General features: G+C 50.2%; 7 protein-coding genes across 7 annotated transcripts; 3 read left to right on the top strand and 4 right to left on the bottom strand.

Moving 5' to 3' along the window:
* Positions 1 to 54: 54 nt before the first annotated feature.
* Positions 55 to 1795, top strand: F4817DRAFT_336054 (uncharacterized protein; the record flags this gene model as incomplete). Its single annotated transcript, XM_049303088.1, has 4 exons — positions 55 to 204; positions 263 to 296; positions 351 to 873; positions 929 to 1795. Coding segments are annotated over exons 1-4 (782 nt in total), but the record flags the coding sequence as incomplete, so codon positions are not given.
* On the bottom strand, positions 1062 to 2258 carry F4817DRAFT_93900 (RNA polymerase III subunit Rpc25-domain-containing protein). Its single transcript, XM_049308065.1, has 5 exons — positions 2036 to 2258; positions 1790 to 1985; positions 1629 to 1715; positions 1506 to 1569; positions 1062 to 1443 (listed from the first exon to the last, which is right to left on the bottom strand). The coding sequence occupies exons 1-5, from the start codon at positions 2045 to 2047 to the stop codon at positions 1215 to 1217; spliced, it is 588 nt and encodes a 195-aa protein (XP_049159556.1). The 5' UTR covers positions 2048 to 2258; the 3' UTR covers positions 1062 to 1214.
* Positions 2259 to 2610: 352 nt separating this feature from the next.
* F4817DRAFT_93853 (uncharacterized protein) lies at positions 2611 to 4694 on the top strand. Its single transcript, XM_049308064.1, has 3 exons — positions 2611 to 2664; positions 2730 to 3709; positions 3762 to 4694. Exons 2-3 carry the CDS (start codon positions 2790 to 2792, stop codon positions 4594 to 4596), a joined length of 1755 nt encoding a protein of 584 aa, XP_049159555.1. The 5' UTR covers positions 2611 to 2664; positions 2730 to 2789; the 3' UTR covers positions 4597 to 4694.
* A 798-nt stretch (positions 4695 to 5492) lies between these two features.
* Positions 5493 to 7074, bottom strand: F4817DRAFT_336047 (ribosomal protein S8e). The gene is made up of 3 exons (XM_049303087.1): positions 6891 to 7074; positions 6267 to 6793; positions 5493 to 6168 (listed from the first exon to the last, which is right to left on the bottom strand). Exons 1-3 carry the CDS (start codon positions 6891 to 6893, stop codon positions 5916 to 5918), a joined length of 783 nt encoding a protein of 260 aa, XP_049159554.1. The 5' UTR covers positions 6894 to 7074; the 3' UTR covers positions 5493 to 5915.
* F4817DRAFT_336045 (uncharacterized protein) lies at positions 7075 to 8431 on the top strand. Its single transcript, XM_049303086.1, has one exon. It carries the CDS (start codon positions 7375 to 7377, stop codon positions 8008 to 8010), a length of 636 nt encoding a protein of 211 aa, XP_049159553.1. The 5' UTR covers positions 7075 to 7374; the 3' UTR covers positions 8011 to 8431.
* A 22-nt stretch (positions 8432 to 8453) lies between these two features.
* Positions 8454 to 11958, bottom strand: F4817DRAFT_336044 (kinase-like protein). Its single transcript, XM_049303085.1, has 2 exons — positions 9791 to 11958; positions 8454 to 9710 (listed from the first exon to the last, which is right to left on the bottom strand). The coding sequence occupies exons 1-2, from the start codon at positions 11681 to 11683 to the stop codon at positions 8856 to 8858; spliced, it is 2748 nt and encodes a 915-aa protein (XP_049159552.1). The 5' UTR covers positions 11684 to 11958; the 3' UTR covers positions 8454 to 8855.
* Positions 11959 to 12376: 418 nt separating this feature from the next.
* F4817DRAFT_336042 (60s acidic ribosomal protein-domain-containing protein) lies at positions 12377 to 13362 on the bottom strand. Its single transcript, XM_049303084.1, has 3 exons — positions 12838 to 13362; positions 12645 to 12774; positions 12377 to 12586 (listed from the first exon to the last, which is right to left on the bottom strand). Exons 1-3 carry the CDS (start codon positions 12994 to 12996, stop codon positions 12540 to 12542), a joined length of 336 nt encoding a protein of 111 aa, XP_049159551.1. The 5' UTR covers positions 12997 to 13362; the 3' UTR covers positions 12377 to 12539.
* Positions 13363 to 13480: the final 118 nt, after the last annotated feature.

The following is a 13480-nucleotide window of genomic DNA, read 5'->3' as shown; positions in this document are numbered from 1 at the left end:
AGTCCAGCCCTGTACCGAGCTAGTGTAACGTTAATGGAACTCTACTTCGTATCGCATAATATCATAATTAATGCCGACTTAAGCTACAACCATCATCAAGTGTGTTGTAGTATTTTGACAGACACCTACTGTTAGACTACACCATTGAGTTCACACGATGGCTCAATTACCGCCGCAGACGATCCATAGGGATCCCCAGCTTTTGTAAGTTTTAACTGAATCCCTAGAATCATACCGAAGCTCTACTAACTCCGCTTGATAGCTACTGGATCCTGCTTCCGATTACTGCTGTGATGGTAAGCCCATATGTCCTTTGTATACGAGATGCTCGTGTGCTGATCAAGGAATAGATTCTAACTGGCGTTCTGCGATACTATGCCACCGTCCTCATGCAAACGCCTCCCAAGAAGCTCGACCAGAAAGCCACGAGAGAGCAACGGTCTCTACTACATGGTATCGCCGTGCGTAGTAACTTTCACGTATTATCTGCACCATCTTTCCGCGTGAGGAGAGACTACCTCATCAATGCCTACGAATCCGGCGCTTTCCTGAAAGATCCCGAGCGTCGCGGCCAGCCTCCCCCGAACCCGATGACCGATCCCGGTGCCATGGACGGCATGATGGGTATGATGAAGAATAACATGGCCATGATGATTCCGAACACCCTTATCATGAGCTGGATCAATGCCTTCTTCAGTGGATTTGTTATCATCAAGCTACCTTTCCCTCTTACCATCAAGTTCAAGAGTATGTTACAGGCCGGCGTCGCAACCAAGGAAATGGATCCCAGATGGATGTCGAGTATCAGTTGGTACTTCTTGTGCTACTTTGGTCTGCAATTTGTATTCAACTTCTTGCTCGGGAATGAGAACGGTGAGTCCTTTGGTGTCGTATTAGGTTGGGCGTAACGAAGCTGACTGTATACTAGCTGCCAACCAGATGGCCCAACAGATGTCGGGAATGGGGCCCCAAAACGCCCAAATGTTCGGGCCTGGTGTTGATCCTGATAAACAGTTCAAGACGGAGGCTGAAAACCTTGCTGTGGTTGAACATTACTCGGTCTTGGACGGAGTAGAAGATCGATTACTCGAGGGTATCAAGTCTAAATAAGAGGGCTGAGTAGCTAATCAGCCAAACCTACGCAAGTAGCGATTCCCAACCAAACGCCACCATATGCAGTTGTATACAGTTAGTTAAAGAAAGCACCTATGAAATCACTCCCACCACAAACAGACCCCGAGACCTTCCTTCATCATAGTCCCCTTTATGCGGTAAGGGGATAGCTTCTTCGCCTTGTCGACTGCTTCTTCCTCGGCACTCTCAGGAGTCTGGTCGTGCCATTCCTCTTCAATTACCTGGAGGCGAACCATCTCGTTCTTGTCGTACCACATCGGATCACCCTCGGGGTCATAGATCCATGTCCACGCATTCTCATTATGGTTGCTAGAGGGTGGTGAGTCCACTTGCAATGAATATGAATATAGAATAGACCGGGTGGTACCTACTATTGTGTGTTTTCGGGTAACTCCTTATACTCCACAAATATATCTTCAAAGAATTCAGTGCGGACTGGTATTAGTTAGTGGTAGTTTTCTATGAAGGTGCGAGAAGTTTGATGGAGAACATACTGTGGATTCCATCTTGACTGGCTTCACTGATCCTCCCAAACACGGTCTCACCCTTGAAGGGCCTGAAGACGATCATACGAAACTCGACTATTATCTAAAAGTTAGCATTGCTGTTTACGAGCTGTTTCCTCGTAATAAAATAAATAGAAGATGAGATATACCGTTGACATTAACCATACCACTTCCATGGCCGATGAGACCCTCAGACGCCCATAGTAGGTCATACATGCAGATACAAAGACCGATCTTCTGGATTACCCGGTTCGCATACTTAGCATTGATGCTGTCTTCTATCGCGATATGGCTGGGCTTCTCAAAATTGTCTGGCCTGATCTGCACCAGATCGGCAATCTTTGTCTGAGATATGGTTAGCTACAAAGATCTGGCATCCGCATAAGTTAACTAACCAGAATGAACATCGTTGCGACCGTAGCTGTAGTTGTCGTTATGAAAATCTCATCCTACGCTGGCTCATTTACACAGTATAGCAGAAGTAATGGGACTTTTTCTGAACTGTTTTTGTGTCTAGTGTAAAATGTAGAACGTAAAGCATACCGTATAATTGCAAAGACTTGTACTGTATAAGATATAATTCGAGAGACCGACAGTGCACATGGGGAGAGAGGTAGGTGCGGCTGAGAGTCGTATTATCGATATTCCCACTCCGACAGTCCAACTTGATGAGTCAGGATTTTAGGTCTGCGCTAGCGTCGCGCTAAAAAGTATTATCGCGTTTCCATAAAAAAATCTTGCAGGGGTCCAGCTGTACAAGCCTTCAAAAATAGGAACCCACACAACATAATCATTCATCATATACAACTCAGAAATCTTCTAGTTAACCTCCATCGAAGGACAACGTCTCTCTAGATATTTTGATTCTTCCCACGTCTTCAATCGTGACCTTTTCTAATTGATCCTCTTCGCACTCTGTGTTTCCCCTTTTTCATTCTAGTACACTAAAATCACCGATCTTGAAAGTCACCAGGCGGTGTGATTTTACCCCTTGCCTACCTATACAGTGGGCAGTTAGCCTCTGGTATGTTTAACTTCTCTATCTATTTTGTGATATTGTGGTATATCTTCTAACATCAAGTCCTCTAGTTATCCCTCAGGCTAACCTTTACTTACCTCTCTTTCTCAACTTACTTCTACAAATTCAACATGAGCAGCTATCCCTACGCACCCCCTCCGCCAGCTCCCTCAGCAGCTTCGCCGGGCCCGTATCCCCCGTACGGTCAAGGACCAGGGTATTCTCATACGCCTCGTGGTGGCCATGCTGCAGCAGCGAGTAGCGGCAGAGGGCATGGCCATCACCAAGGACCCGGCCGTACTGAATACGGCTCGCCTTACTATCAGCAACAAGATTACTCTGCCCCTAGCGGTGGGCCGTACAACCCTCCTCAACCGACTAGTTACTGGCAAGGAACTCCACCCGCGAGCCACGGTCACCATAACGGCTCGTCTCTTCCGCCAAACTATCCTCCTAGTTACGCACCTCAGGGGTTTCACCCTCAGCCCAGCCAGTCCTACCAACCGCCATATCCCAACCAATCCTCTCGTCCTCCATATGGAGCTCCCTACGGTCAAGCGCCTAATGAGTATGCTCAACAACCTGTTCAGCCATGGGGCGATCAAGCTCAATCATTTTCTCACTATTCTAGTCGCGGCGGACGTGGCGGATATCCGAGTGATCGAAGTGGTCCTCTACGCAGTCCTTATCCTCCTACACATCACCAACCAGCTCCCCTCCAGCAGCCGTCGTACGGCTACCCCCCAGCCCCTTCCCCATCATATTCCGGCCCACCACAGTCTCATTATGGATCTAGTAGAGGACATGGTCGTGGTGGTCACGCTCACTCGAACAGAGGAGCTATGAACAGTGATCGTGGCGAGAAGTTTCGCCCTCGTGACCAGAAGCCGCACCAGCCGTCCAACAACTATCAGAAGTCTGATCCTGCTGGCGCCAAGAAGAAGAAGCGCAAGACAAATACACTGGGACTAACCCCAGGAGACGATGATTCAGACGATGGTGTGGATGAGGAGAAGCGCCTGGAAGAGCTGCTCGGCACAGATGCCCCAGGGTAGGTTGTAATTCTACACCTATCTGCTCTATAGTCTAAGCTAACTGAACAGTTACAGTATACCTGATGGTGATTTAGCGAAGTGGATAGCGGAGCGTAAAGCGAATTACCCGACCAAGACTCGTGTGGCCCAGAAGAAGGAGGCAGCAGTACTCTCGACACCGGCAGTTAATGCTAACGACGGCAAGGAGACTGTCATCACTCAGGTCGATCCGGTCGAAAAAGAAGCAGATCGTCTACGTAAGAGGCTGGCGAAGCTCGACCGCCAGATTGAGAAGCGCAAACGTGCACCTAACGATGAGGGTGACGAGATGCGCTTGGAGTCTTCGGACGATGAGTCGGATGACGAGCAACCTGAAGCCTTGCCGACTGACAAGTCAGCCAGCGGATTTCTGCCTCCTCCCCCGATCACGCGGGCTGACCCCTCAAACCACTGCAAGTACTACTCTACGGGAGGGATTTGCGGCAAGAAGGGCAAGTGCCGTTTTGTACACGACCCAGCCGTTCGCGAGGCTGCTCTTCAGGAGCGGACGAGAAACGGAGGTCGAATGACCCTTAAACAGCGCCTCCTCCTAAATGACAAGGATCAAGACGACATGGAAGTGATCAAGACGATTGTGGATATGCGCTCCAGCGGACGCTTACACGATCCTCATACCTCTACCGATCAGCAGGACAAGGAGAAGGTCGCCGTCGCTGCTGTTTCTTCGTTACCCACTACTGGCGGGGAGGCTAACCTACCACCTAACCCGTACGCACACCTGAAGAACGCGGATAGAAACCAACAGTACCGCAAGCCTAAGAAGCCTAGTGATTGGTCCTCCCCCACCCAAAACCAAGGATGGAATATCCCCGGCTACGGAGGTGCTGGCATGCCACCTAAGTAGTTGCCACAGTTATGCTCTGGATGGGCATAGCTTTCCCACCAATCCGACACCAGTTTGCAGTGCACAGATTACAATTTTCCTCATCAATGTGATGAGTTTGAGCGATAAAAGCGTTGCCATGTGGCACGTAACAGCCCATAGGCGCCTTTCGGATTAGTTATCCACCAAATATTAGGGGATGCTGAATTTCTGACAATGGTTCGACATATTCCTCGTTACCAATCGCGGGACATCATGGTTCTCACACGTCATTTTTCAACCTACTCGTTGTTCGTTTTCTTCGTCCAGGACCTGCCAAGCTGTAGCAGGCGTTGTGACGTTAGCATTTACTTCGGTTTATTACTGTTTCCCATACTCTACATTCCTTTTCGACACGCGCGGATTAAACAAGAGATTGAATTTTATTTTACTACGTGGAGTACGTGGAGCGATTTCCGCCTTTGCTCTAAATTGCATTCATCGACATTTTCCAATTTTGGGGAGCAAGTTCCGAGACATGTCCGTACATTTTGCACCCAATTTATCTGCTACCATGGTCACTATGGCATTTGGGGGGCGTCTGGCGCGGGCACCGCTAAAAGGGCTTGCAAGGACAAGCCTGGCTAGGGAAGGATCGCGGGTTAAGTTGCTGGCGTATATGGATAGATATTAGGTTGCTGGCGTCTGGATTCATAGGCTGGCTGGCAGTGTGTATAATTTCTAGTTCTTACTCTTTCGCTTTCGTACTGTGACTATTTGACCACCTATATTATATTTTCAACTTGATTTGTGGATGTGATTTAACTTGTAGTATAGTATAGTTACTCGACTTGATTACAGGAATCATAGACTAAGTTTGGGTGCTGTGGTTTTAAGAGGTTAGATGGTCTAAATCAAATCAGGAGTCATGGTTTATGAGTGTTTCATAATATCTTTTGAATATATACCTTTTTTTTTCATCTCATCTATCTACCTCAGATATTGGTGTCGGCTTACTTGCATGTCCATCAAACGCCTGACGCCATTTTTAATGCATGATGATAGTTACCTACGTATCTTCCTTTTCCGTGGCGAGTGCTCATCTATTCCGCCCCAAAGATGTCCACTTAGAATAATTTACTATAGTAGTAGACATTCTAGCGTCGCTTTCTTCCTTTCATCATTTCGTCCATGTTTCTGTTGGCTGAATTTAAACCAGCCAACTAAACACGGACCGGAAAACTCCCCCATCGAAGTCAGGGCCTTCGTCATCGCCTCAGTCCCCATTCCTATTTCCCTTTTTCGTCATTTTCCCATTTCCTTGACCGAAGGTGAATATAGGAGTCGTAAACCACGCCAGTTTAAACTAGTAGCACCGCATTTACGCAACCGTCGTTCTCGCAGTTGTTCGTGATCTGGGCGTACCGGGCCCAAGCGACCTTGCCGCCGGCAGTGACAAGTCCGAGCTCGGATACGTTGACTTCGATGATGGTACCTTTGCTTAGAACACCGAGCTGCGTGTACAGCGGCTGCTGGGGGTTTTTCTTGACGCTGACGATGGGGAGCTGCAGGGTTACGCCTAGCTCGGGGTGTGTCACGTTGGCTTTCTTGTATCTATGGGGCGCGGGGGATTAGTATAAGGAACTGAATACTGGAATATAATAATAGTCTACGTAGATAAAATGGAAAGGGGGATGGAGATATAGACGTACCGTAGACCCATAGGCCGTATAAAACGCTCGTACTTGACAGGCCGCCTCGTGAAATCGGGACCGACAAAAGTAGGCTTGGTAACCATGCGCTTCCAGCTCTTCTTGTGGACCTTCTTTCCGGTGCTGATGACCTTGAACATCTCGTCCTCGCTGATGCCGCGGACCTTGGGGAGGGGCACGGCGAACTTGGCGGCCTTCTCGGCGCGCTTGTTCTTGACGGCGGTGCTGAGGGCCTTAGCCTGGGTCGGGTTGGAGCGGTCGAGCAAGTAGTTGGGCAGCGGGGTCTTGGGGTCGTTCTCGGAGGCCGACTTGATGTTGCGCTCCTCGTGGGCCTTGATCTGCTTGCGCATCTGGATCTTCTCCTTGTGCCGCTTCGCCTGGTGCAGCTTCGCCCTCAGACCCCGCAGGTTCTGCGCGTCCTTGGACGCCTTGTGGCCTTCTCGCGCTTCGCGCTTCCGTGCCCGCTCCTCGTGGTCGAGACGGCGGCCGTGGGTCTTGCGGAACCGCTCCATGTACTCATTTTGAGGCTGTCGTGGGCGGTCTGTTTAGTATTATGGGAGGTAGACTTGTCTTTAGGAAAAAAAAAAAAAAAAAAGAAGAAGAAAAAAAGAGGAGGAATCTTACCATGGCGAATGGATTTGCCCTCGAGAGGGTCTTGCGGATTGGCTAGGAAAGGTTCACTTGGATCGAATTCCGGATTTCAGTATCAAGCCAACGGGCAATTAGAGATTATATTGTATCGTATTGTATTGAGGTGTCGGTAGCTAGTGATAAAAAAGTTACGGCGGTAGTTGTTATCGATCAAGGGACCCGCCACTTATCAAAATTTCCAGAGCTCCAGCCACATCGATTAGATACATGTATATGTACAAGTACATACCGAAGTACTCCTGCGACTAGGTACCTGTCTTCGTACAGCGGAAAAACCAGCGTCTCCACTTTAACTTTTCGACCCTCCGCCGACTTTCAAATATCACAATTCGGAGCTGTCGACACTTTTTTTCGGCGACTCGAAAAGACGCCGGGGATAGCCACCAATTGGTCCAATTGCAATACCGGCCAAATATTCTTCTACTTTACGGAAGAGGGGAGGAATCTATATAGCAGAATGAGCCGGTCACTACTGCGCTCCGTCCTGGAGCTTCGCACGCCGATAACACGCCTCCCACCAACCTTCCTCCTCCCGATCCAGGCCCGCACCCTCGCGACGACAGCAGCAAGACGCAATGTCGAACCAACCACGCCTCCCAGCGCAACACCCACACAAACCGCCGTGCCCCCCATAGCGCCCCCCAAGCCATCCTCCACCCCCTCAGCGTCTCCCTCCCAGTCCCAAACCCACCCCCCCGCGGGAACGACATCGAGCTCCGTAGCAGAGCTCTTCCCGCTGCTGCGCGCGCAGCCCGCGCACTACATCACCATCCACATCCACGGGAAGCCATACCTAGTCACGGAGGGCGACCGCATCCGTCTGCCTTTCCTGATGCACGAGGTCCTGCCGGGCGACGTGCTGCGTCTGGACCGGGCATCGACACTCGGATCCCGGGATTACACGCTTGTCGGCAGCCCGCACATCGACCCCTCGCTGTTCGAGTGCCGCGCCACTGTTCTCGGCGTCGAGTCCGAGCCCCTGCGCGTCAAGGTCAAGACTAAGCGCCGGAACCGCCGCTCTCGCCGCGTCGCGAGTAAGCATCGGTATACCATCTTGAGGATTAGCGAGCTTAAGCTGCTTGGGCCTTCTTAAGGGTGTCTGTGGTGATGTGAGTGAGTGGTGGGCTTTACGCTAGGACTTCCTACTTTTTGGGGAGGGTTTTGCTGGGTTGGACGGGGGTGAAAATAACGGGAAGAATCGGTTGTCCGTTCTGCTACCTATGTGACTGCAATTCTCGCCAGAGAATATGACCGTGGAGAGAGTACTATAGGTACAAGTCAGTCGGTGATAGATATCATGTATGTAACACTTATAAAATGGGCTTGCAAAATATCCGACAAGATCCATGTATAAAACATGAATTCAAACATCAGAAAAAGCAATATACTCCTAACTCCCAAGATTGACGCACGCATAAGATATTGAAATATGTCCACTTGAACCATATGTTCAGTTATCAGAAAGTGCCATCCATTCCAGCACCAGTAATACACCTCACAGAAAGACTAAAAGCAATAGAAGCAAACGTTAAAAAGTGATCAAGTTTGATTTTTCATTAAAAAGTAAAGTTTCACGGAAAGCGTAAAAACAACCACAAACGTATCGCTAAAAATCAACCACAGCTCCAACAAACCGTGTCTAACGATGAAGCATCATCCCATGCCTATCCTGAACTCCGTGGCTAATGCGGCATAAGCGTGAGCAGAACATCAGGGATATCTCTCGATGGAGGCGATACCTCGCCCCAACGACTTCTTGAATGGTAAAAAGAAAAGGGGAATTCAAACAACGGGATTATAGTATCCCAAAAACAATTATCCATCCACACGAGCCCATATACAAACAGGCTACCATCCCCTCTTATTCAACCGTAATTTTTCAGTTCTTCAGTCATAAGTCATGTTTTATTATTAGCTTTCCAATCCCGTCCCGTCCTGTCACCTTGTGTCTTCGGGAGCGGCTCTCGAAGCCACCTCTCTACCAACAGCTTTAGCGACGCTGCCCCAATAAGCCTGAGGCCAGACGCTTAGTGCCTCGGCCTCGGTTGGCATCCTCTCGCGACACCGGGTAACAACGCTCTGAATAATTCGTCCCAGCAACTCTTCGGTGATAGGTAGCGTCCCTGCCGGCGCTTCAACGGGGTAAAGGAATGGGTCCGTCCTAGACAGCAATTCTTCACAGGTGGGACGTAGATGCTGATCGCGGCTAAGACAGCGCTTCATGGTTCGCAGGAGGCTAGGGGGGACAGGTGCTCCGCCAACGCCCTTGTCGCGGAACTCGATATCGTACTGCCAATTGATGATGGCATGGCAACGCGCCATCTGGTTAGGGATATGACCGAAAGGCGGTGTGCCATATACCATCTGGAACAGTATGCAGCCCAAGCTCCAGATATCGCTTGGTTTCCCCAGCTTCATAAGCTTGGGACGCGGCGCGTTACCGATGGAGGTAATGCGGTGGCCAGCGGAATCGGTGGTATTAGAGTCGAGAAGACTCTCCGGACTCATATAGTTGGGAGTGCCGACCTGAGTCTCACGGTGCACATTGACGGTCTCGTCGGTCTGAATAGCGTTGGCAATGCCAAAGTCGATTAGCTTCAATCGGCCTTGAACCACCACGAAGTTGGCAGGTTTCAGATCCGAGTGCACGATATCATGGACGTGTACCGCCGCCAAACATTCGAGCATCTCCTGCCAGTAGTAACGCACGAAGACGGGATCAAATTTGGCGTTCTCGGGCGACAGCCGGAGGCGTAGGAGCGTGTTAAGATCCAACTCGCCCATTTCCATAAGCTATTTTTTTTATAATAACCCGGTTAGCCCAGTCACACCTGACCTCTCAAGAGGCGATAGGGGCACCATTTAAAACTCACCAGGCTGAGGACCTGTTTCTCTTCGTTCATCTCGTAATCGTATAGAGTGACAACACGCTCGACGTTATTTAGCTTCTTCAAGAGGTCGATTTCGCCTTTGTAGCCTCGGACGGTATTCTCGTCTGCACCCTCGATAGAGACACGCTTCAACGCAAACATCTTCCCGTTGTCGGCTGCAACTCGGTATACCTTTCCGCTACCTCCACGGCCGAGGGAGTCGAGCCTCGTGTAGCATTTTCCGTTGACTTTCATGTAATTTCGTCGCTTCGCCGCTTGTACCGTGGTTGCTGCTCCAGCTGCAGAGGTAGCAGCGTCCAGGATCGACATCTTGGGTGGAGGCGCCGGTGCTGCCCTACGAGGTGTGTTCTGGCTCAGCGAGCTTAATGCCTTGCGGTCCGGTGAGATAAGTCGTGCGGAACCCACCTCGGCAGCACTCGAAGGACGGGCTGAATTCTTAGGCACATCTTTCTCCAGAAAGCTTCCTACAGGTGGTTTGTTCCTCTTGAAGGTCGGCGGGGCCTCATTCTCTTGATCTTGTCTCGCCGGCATTTCGGATCGAGGGGGCGGAACCCGATACTGTGGGATTGGAATTTCGTCGTGTTCAGGTGAAGTCTGTCGTGACCGTGAGACGTGTCCATTTTCCGCCGCAGTAGACAGTTCCCTTCTCTGGGCCGCCCTTGCAGATCCCCTAGAGCTAACAGGACTCCCCATGGCGAGACGGTCGGGCACGTAATACGAGGACGCAAGGTTATCTAGCGGATCGTAGTCCTCGGGATCCCGAGCATGAGGCGCATCGGATTCCTGACCGGATCGGAGAGGTTCTCTTCCATTCTCGGCGTCCTCTTCACTTTGTCTTCTTCGTCCTCGGCGTGCTGGGCCGCTGAGAAAGCTGCCGGGAACCTTTCCTACTCTCTTAACACGCATTGAGCTCTGCACTGCTTGATTCTCGTCGTTGCGATTCCTAGATCCGTTAGAACCTAACCTAGAGGCGCTTCCCGGATTAGAAGACCCCTGTTGCCGGGGAACAGTCTGAGGAGCATCGGGAAGGTCAGTTTCGTCAGATGGTACGCCGTGAGAATGAAACGACGAAGCCAAGTCAGTTGGCCTAGAAGACATCGCCGACGAAGCCGACGAGCGACCCCTATTGCCCGACGATCCGACGGCGATTCTGACCACGCGCCCTTGCTGGGCCGGCGTATTTAAGTCCTTCTCCTTGATCAGCGAACCATTGGCCTTCTCGTCCGCGACACTATCAGCTCGACTTGGAGGGCGGTTCCTGCTTTGCGAAGCGGAGAACGACGTTGACGTCGACGTTGACGTTGACCTCCTCTTTGCGGGAGCTTTAGGCTGCGAGGCAGCAGCAGATGTTGCAGACGCGGCACTTAACCGGACGACGCGCTTCCTGACAGGGCTACTTTCTCTACTAGCCTGACTTTTGACAGGTGAAGTTGGTCTTGATGGCAACTGAGTGCTGCTGGCACGAGTATGCCTTCTCTCTTCGCCGATTAAAGCCGCCGATGCACCAAGTACGCTGCGCCTCTTGGCAGGTTTCTCCTGCTCTGCGTAGACGGGCGACGAAGGGCGGTGGGCTTGAGCTCGAGTTCTAACGCGTCCATGGTCTCGTTCTTGTTCAGCTCCTTCATCGTTGAGAAGAGCTTTGGTAAGAGCGCTGAGCTTCATAGGCACAGGGATCTCGTCATCTGAACTATCATTGCTCGCGTATTGCGACTTGGAGACGTGAACGACATGGACTGGAGCTGGAATATTGGATTCGGCACGGCCGATCTGCGATCTAGAGGGAGCTCTCCTCAACCCTGATCTTAGCGACGACTTTCTCGTTACAGCGCCCGGATGATGACTGAACGCTCCGGGTGTCGGCGATGCGGAGGTCATTATGGTGTAAGCTATAATTATATGGAATTTAAAAACAAAGCAAGCGGGTTATAGCGCGTCGAATTGGCGAATTGGGCTATCTTATTGTCGATTTAATGGATATTCTACGTGTCAAAGCAGATGATGGTCCAAAACATTATAGTTTAGTAGTCAGGTCGAGCGGATGGGGCGCGGTAATGCAGAAGTAATTGGCGCGGTCTTGCTGGTTGAAAGACGTCTGAATTGTTCCTGGCTTCCCCTGCTTCGATTGGCTTGGCGTCTTTTTCGTTTTTTTTACTCGTTGCTAGGAGCAACGCCCACATTCCCTTTTTGGTAGCCAATTACGTGTCGTTCGCTAATTCTACTACCGATACTAGCTCGCTTATGCGATCCACAAATATGGACATTGCATAACATGCGCTGGATAAACAGCCCCTCCATAATCGACTCGTAATTTTAGATGATGTTGTTTGTAAGTGAAAGCGATGAGGCTGATTTAGAATGTTTATCAACTGGTAACATCAGGCGATGTACCTAACTTAACCTAACTTATTCATCACGCTAACCAAACCTTCCATACCATCGTCCATACCCTAATTAGCCTTGCATGCTAGGTCAAAACGATAGGTAGATTCAAGTTATGATGATGCAGATTTAGAGTTCACAAGTACATTCACATTCACATAGGCAAATCAAAATTTAAAAGACTCAAAACTCGGAGAAGCAGCACTGTATTTTTCCTTAACCGTCTCTAAATGCCTTAGTTGATCAAACGCAGACCCTTCCACGCCGAATACCATGCAAGACCACTGCCCATTTCCGTGCCACCTCCCCGAAAACGCATGACTTCGTTGTCGCAACCATGTACGATATCCGCTTAGTCGAACAGACCGAAGCCCATGTCCTCGTCGGACTCTTCCTTCTCTAAAGCCGTTTGTCAGTATATAGAACCAGATAAAATCGTAGTAGGCCGTGAACGTACCCTCTTCCTTCTCTTCGGCCTTCTCCTCGGCGGCGGCAGCACCACCGGCAGCGGCAGCGCCACCAGAGGCAGCACCGCCAGCACCGCCAGAGGGAACGGAGGCAAGCTTGCTGGAACCCTCGGAGATCAACTATGATATCGTGTCAGCTCAAATTTACATTCTTCTTGCGTTTGTGATTTCGAATAATCGTACCTCGTTGATGTCCTTGCCCTCTAGCTCGGAGAGGAGCTTCTCTAGGCGCTCGCTGTCGGCCTCGATACCGACGGACTCGAGGACTTCCTTAACGTCGGAAGCAGAAGGCGAGGTGTTGCCACCAAGGCCGAGGAGGAGGTAAGCTGCGAGGTGCTTCATTTTTTCTGATTTGTTCTGCGCGCAACCCTTTGTTAGCACAGGTCCTTTTCTTATGCGAATTGATTTTTGCGATGAGGGGTGACCGCGGGGTGAGCGAGTACGGTAATTCGGCGACGTTAAATATTTCGACAATGATATGCGAATGTTTCAAGAGAATAGACTTACGAGAGATGAGAAGAACACGAGAAATCAATCGATTTAACCGCGATTTTGGGCGGAGACTGAGCCTTCGAGTTCTGTGGGAAGTTCGGTGTTAAGAGGTTGAAGATTTGAGAATTGATGACTCTGTTCGGCCAGAAAAGTTTCCTTGGATTTTCGGTGCGTTTGGATTTGACTGTGGGCAAAGTGGAGAGTGGATACTCGCCTATCACCTGATTAGGGTCGTCTTAGATACCTTTTCTTCAACCCTCCAATCAAAGCTCGTATTCTTACTCCATAATCCATGTGGCTTGACTCTCAAATTTACCCCCACTCGGACATCTCT

The sequence above is a fragment of the Daldinia loculata genome (genome assembly GCF_022478755.1).
Source record: "Daldinia loculata strain CBS 113971 unplaced genomic scaffold F4817scaffold_21, whole genome shotgun sequence".
In the NCBI taxonomy this organism is placed as follows: Eukaryota; Fungi; Ascomycota; class Sordariomycetes; order Xylariales; family Hypoxylaceae; genus Daldinia; species Daldinia loculata.
This window is presented reverse-complemented; position numbering and strand designations above follow the sequence as displayed.

Bases quoted from the DNA above. Each gene is read 5' to 3' on its own strand.
- F4817DRAFT_93900 (XM_049308065.1), bottom strand. The intron at 1,716-1,789 runs GTATATCTCATC...TTTAGATAATAG, and splicing joins TGGTATGGTTAATGTCAACG to TCGAGTTTCGTATGATCGTC. The intron at 1,570-1,628 runs GTATGTTCTCCA...AACTAATACCAG, and splicing joins CAGTCAAGATGGAATCCACA to TCCGCACTGAATTCTTTGAA.
- F4817DRAFT_93853 (XM_049308064.1), top strand. From the start codon at position 2,790: ATGAGCAGCTATCCCTACGCACCCCCTCCGCCAGCTCCCTCAGCAGCT. The intron at 3,710-3,761 runs GTAGGTTGTAAT...CTAACTGAACAG, and splicing joins CTCGGCACAGATGCCCCAGG to TTACAGTATACCTGATGGTG.
- F4817DRAFT_336047 (XM_049303087.1), bottom strand. The intron at 6,169-6,266 runs GTACGTCTATAT...CGCGCCCCATAG, and splicing joins ATACGGCCTATGGGTCTACG to ATACAAGAAAGCCAACGTGA.
- F4817DRAFT_336045 (XM_049303086.1), top strand. From the start codon at position 7,375: ATGAGCCGGTCACTACTGCGCTCCGTCCTGGAGCTTCGCACGCCGATA.
- F4817DRAFT_336044 (XM_049303085.1), bottom strand. From the start codon at position 11,683: ATGACCTCCGCATCGCCGACACCCGGAGCGTTCAGTCATCATCCGGGC. The intron at 9,711-9,790 runs GTGAGTTTTAAA...TAAAAAAAATAG, and splicing joins AGAAACAGGTCCTCAGCCTG to CTTATGGAAATGGGCGAGTT.
- F4817DRAFT_336042 (XM_049303084.1), bottom strand. From the start codon at position 12,996: ATGAAGCACCTCGCAGCTTACCTCCTCCTCGGCCTTGGTGGCAACACC. The intron at 12,775-12,837 runs GTACGATTATTC...ACGATATCATAG, and splicing joins AGGGCAAGGACATCAACGAG to TTGATCTCCGAGGGTTCCAG. The intron at 12,587-12,644 runs GTACGTTCACGG...AAACGGCTTTAG, and splicing joins GGCCGAAGAGAAGGAAGAGG to AGAAGGAAGAGTCCGACGAG.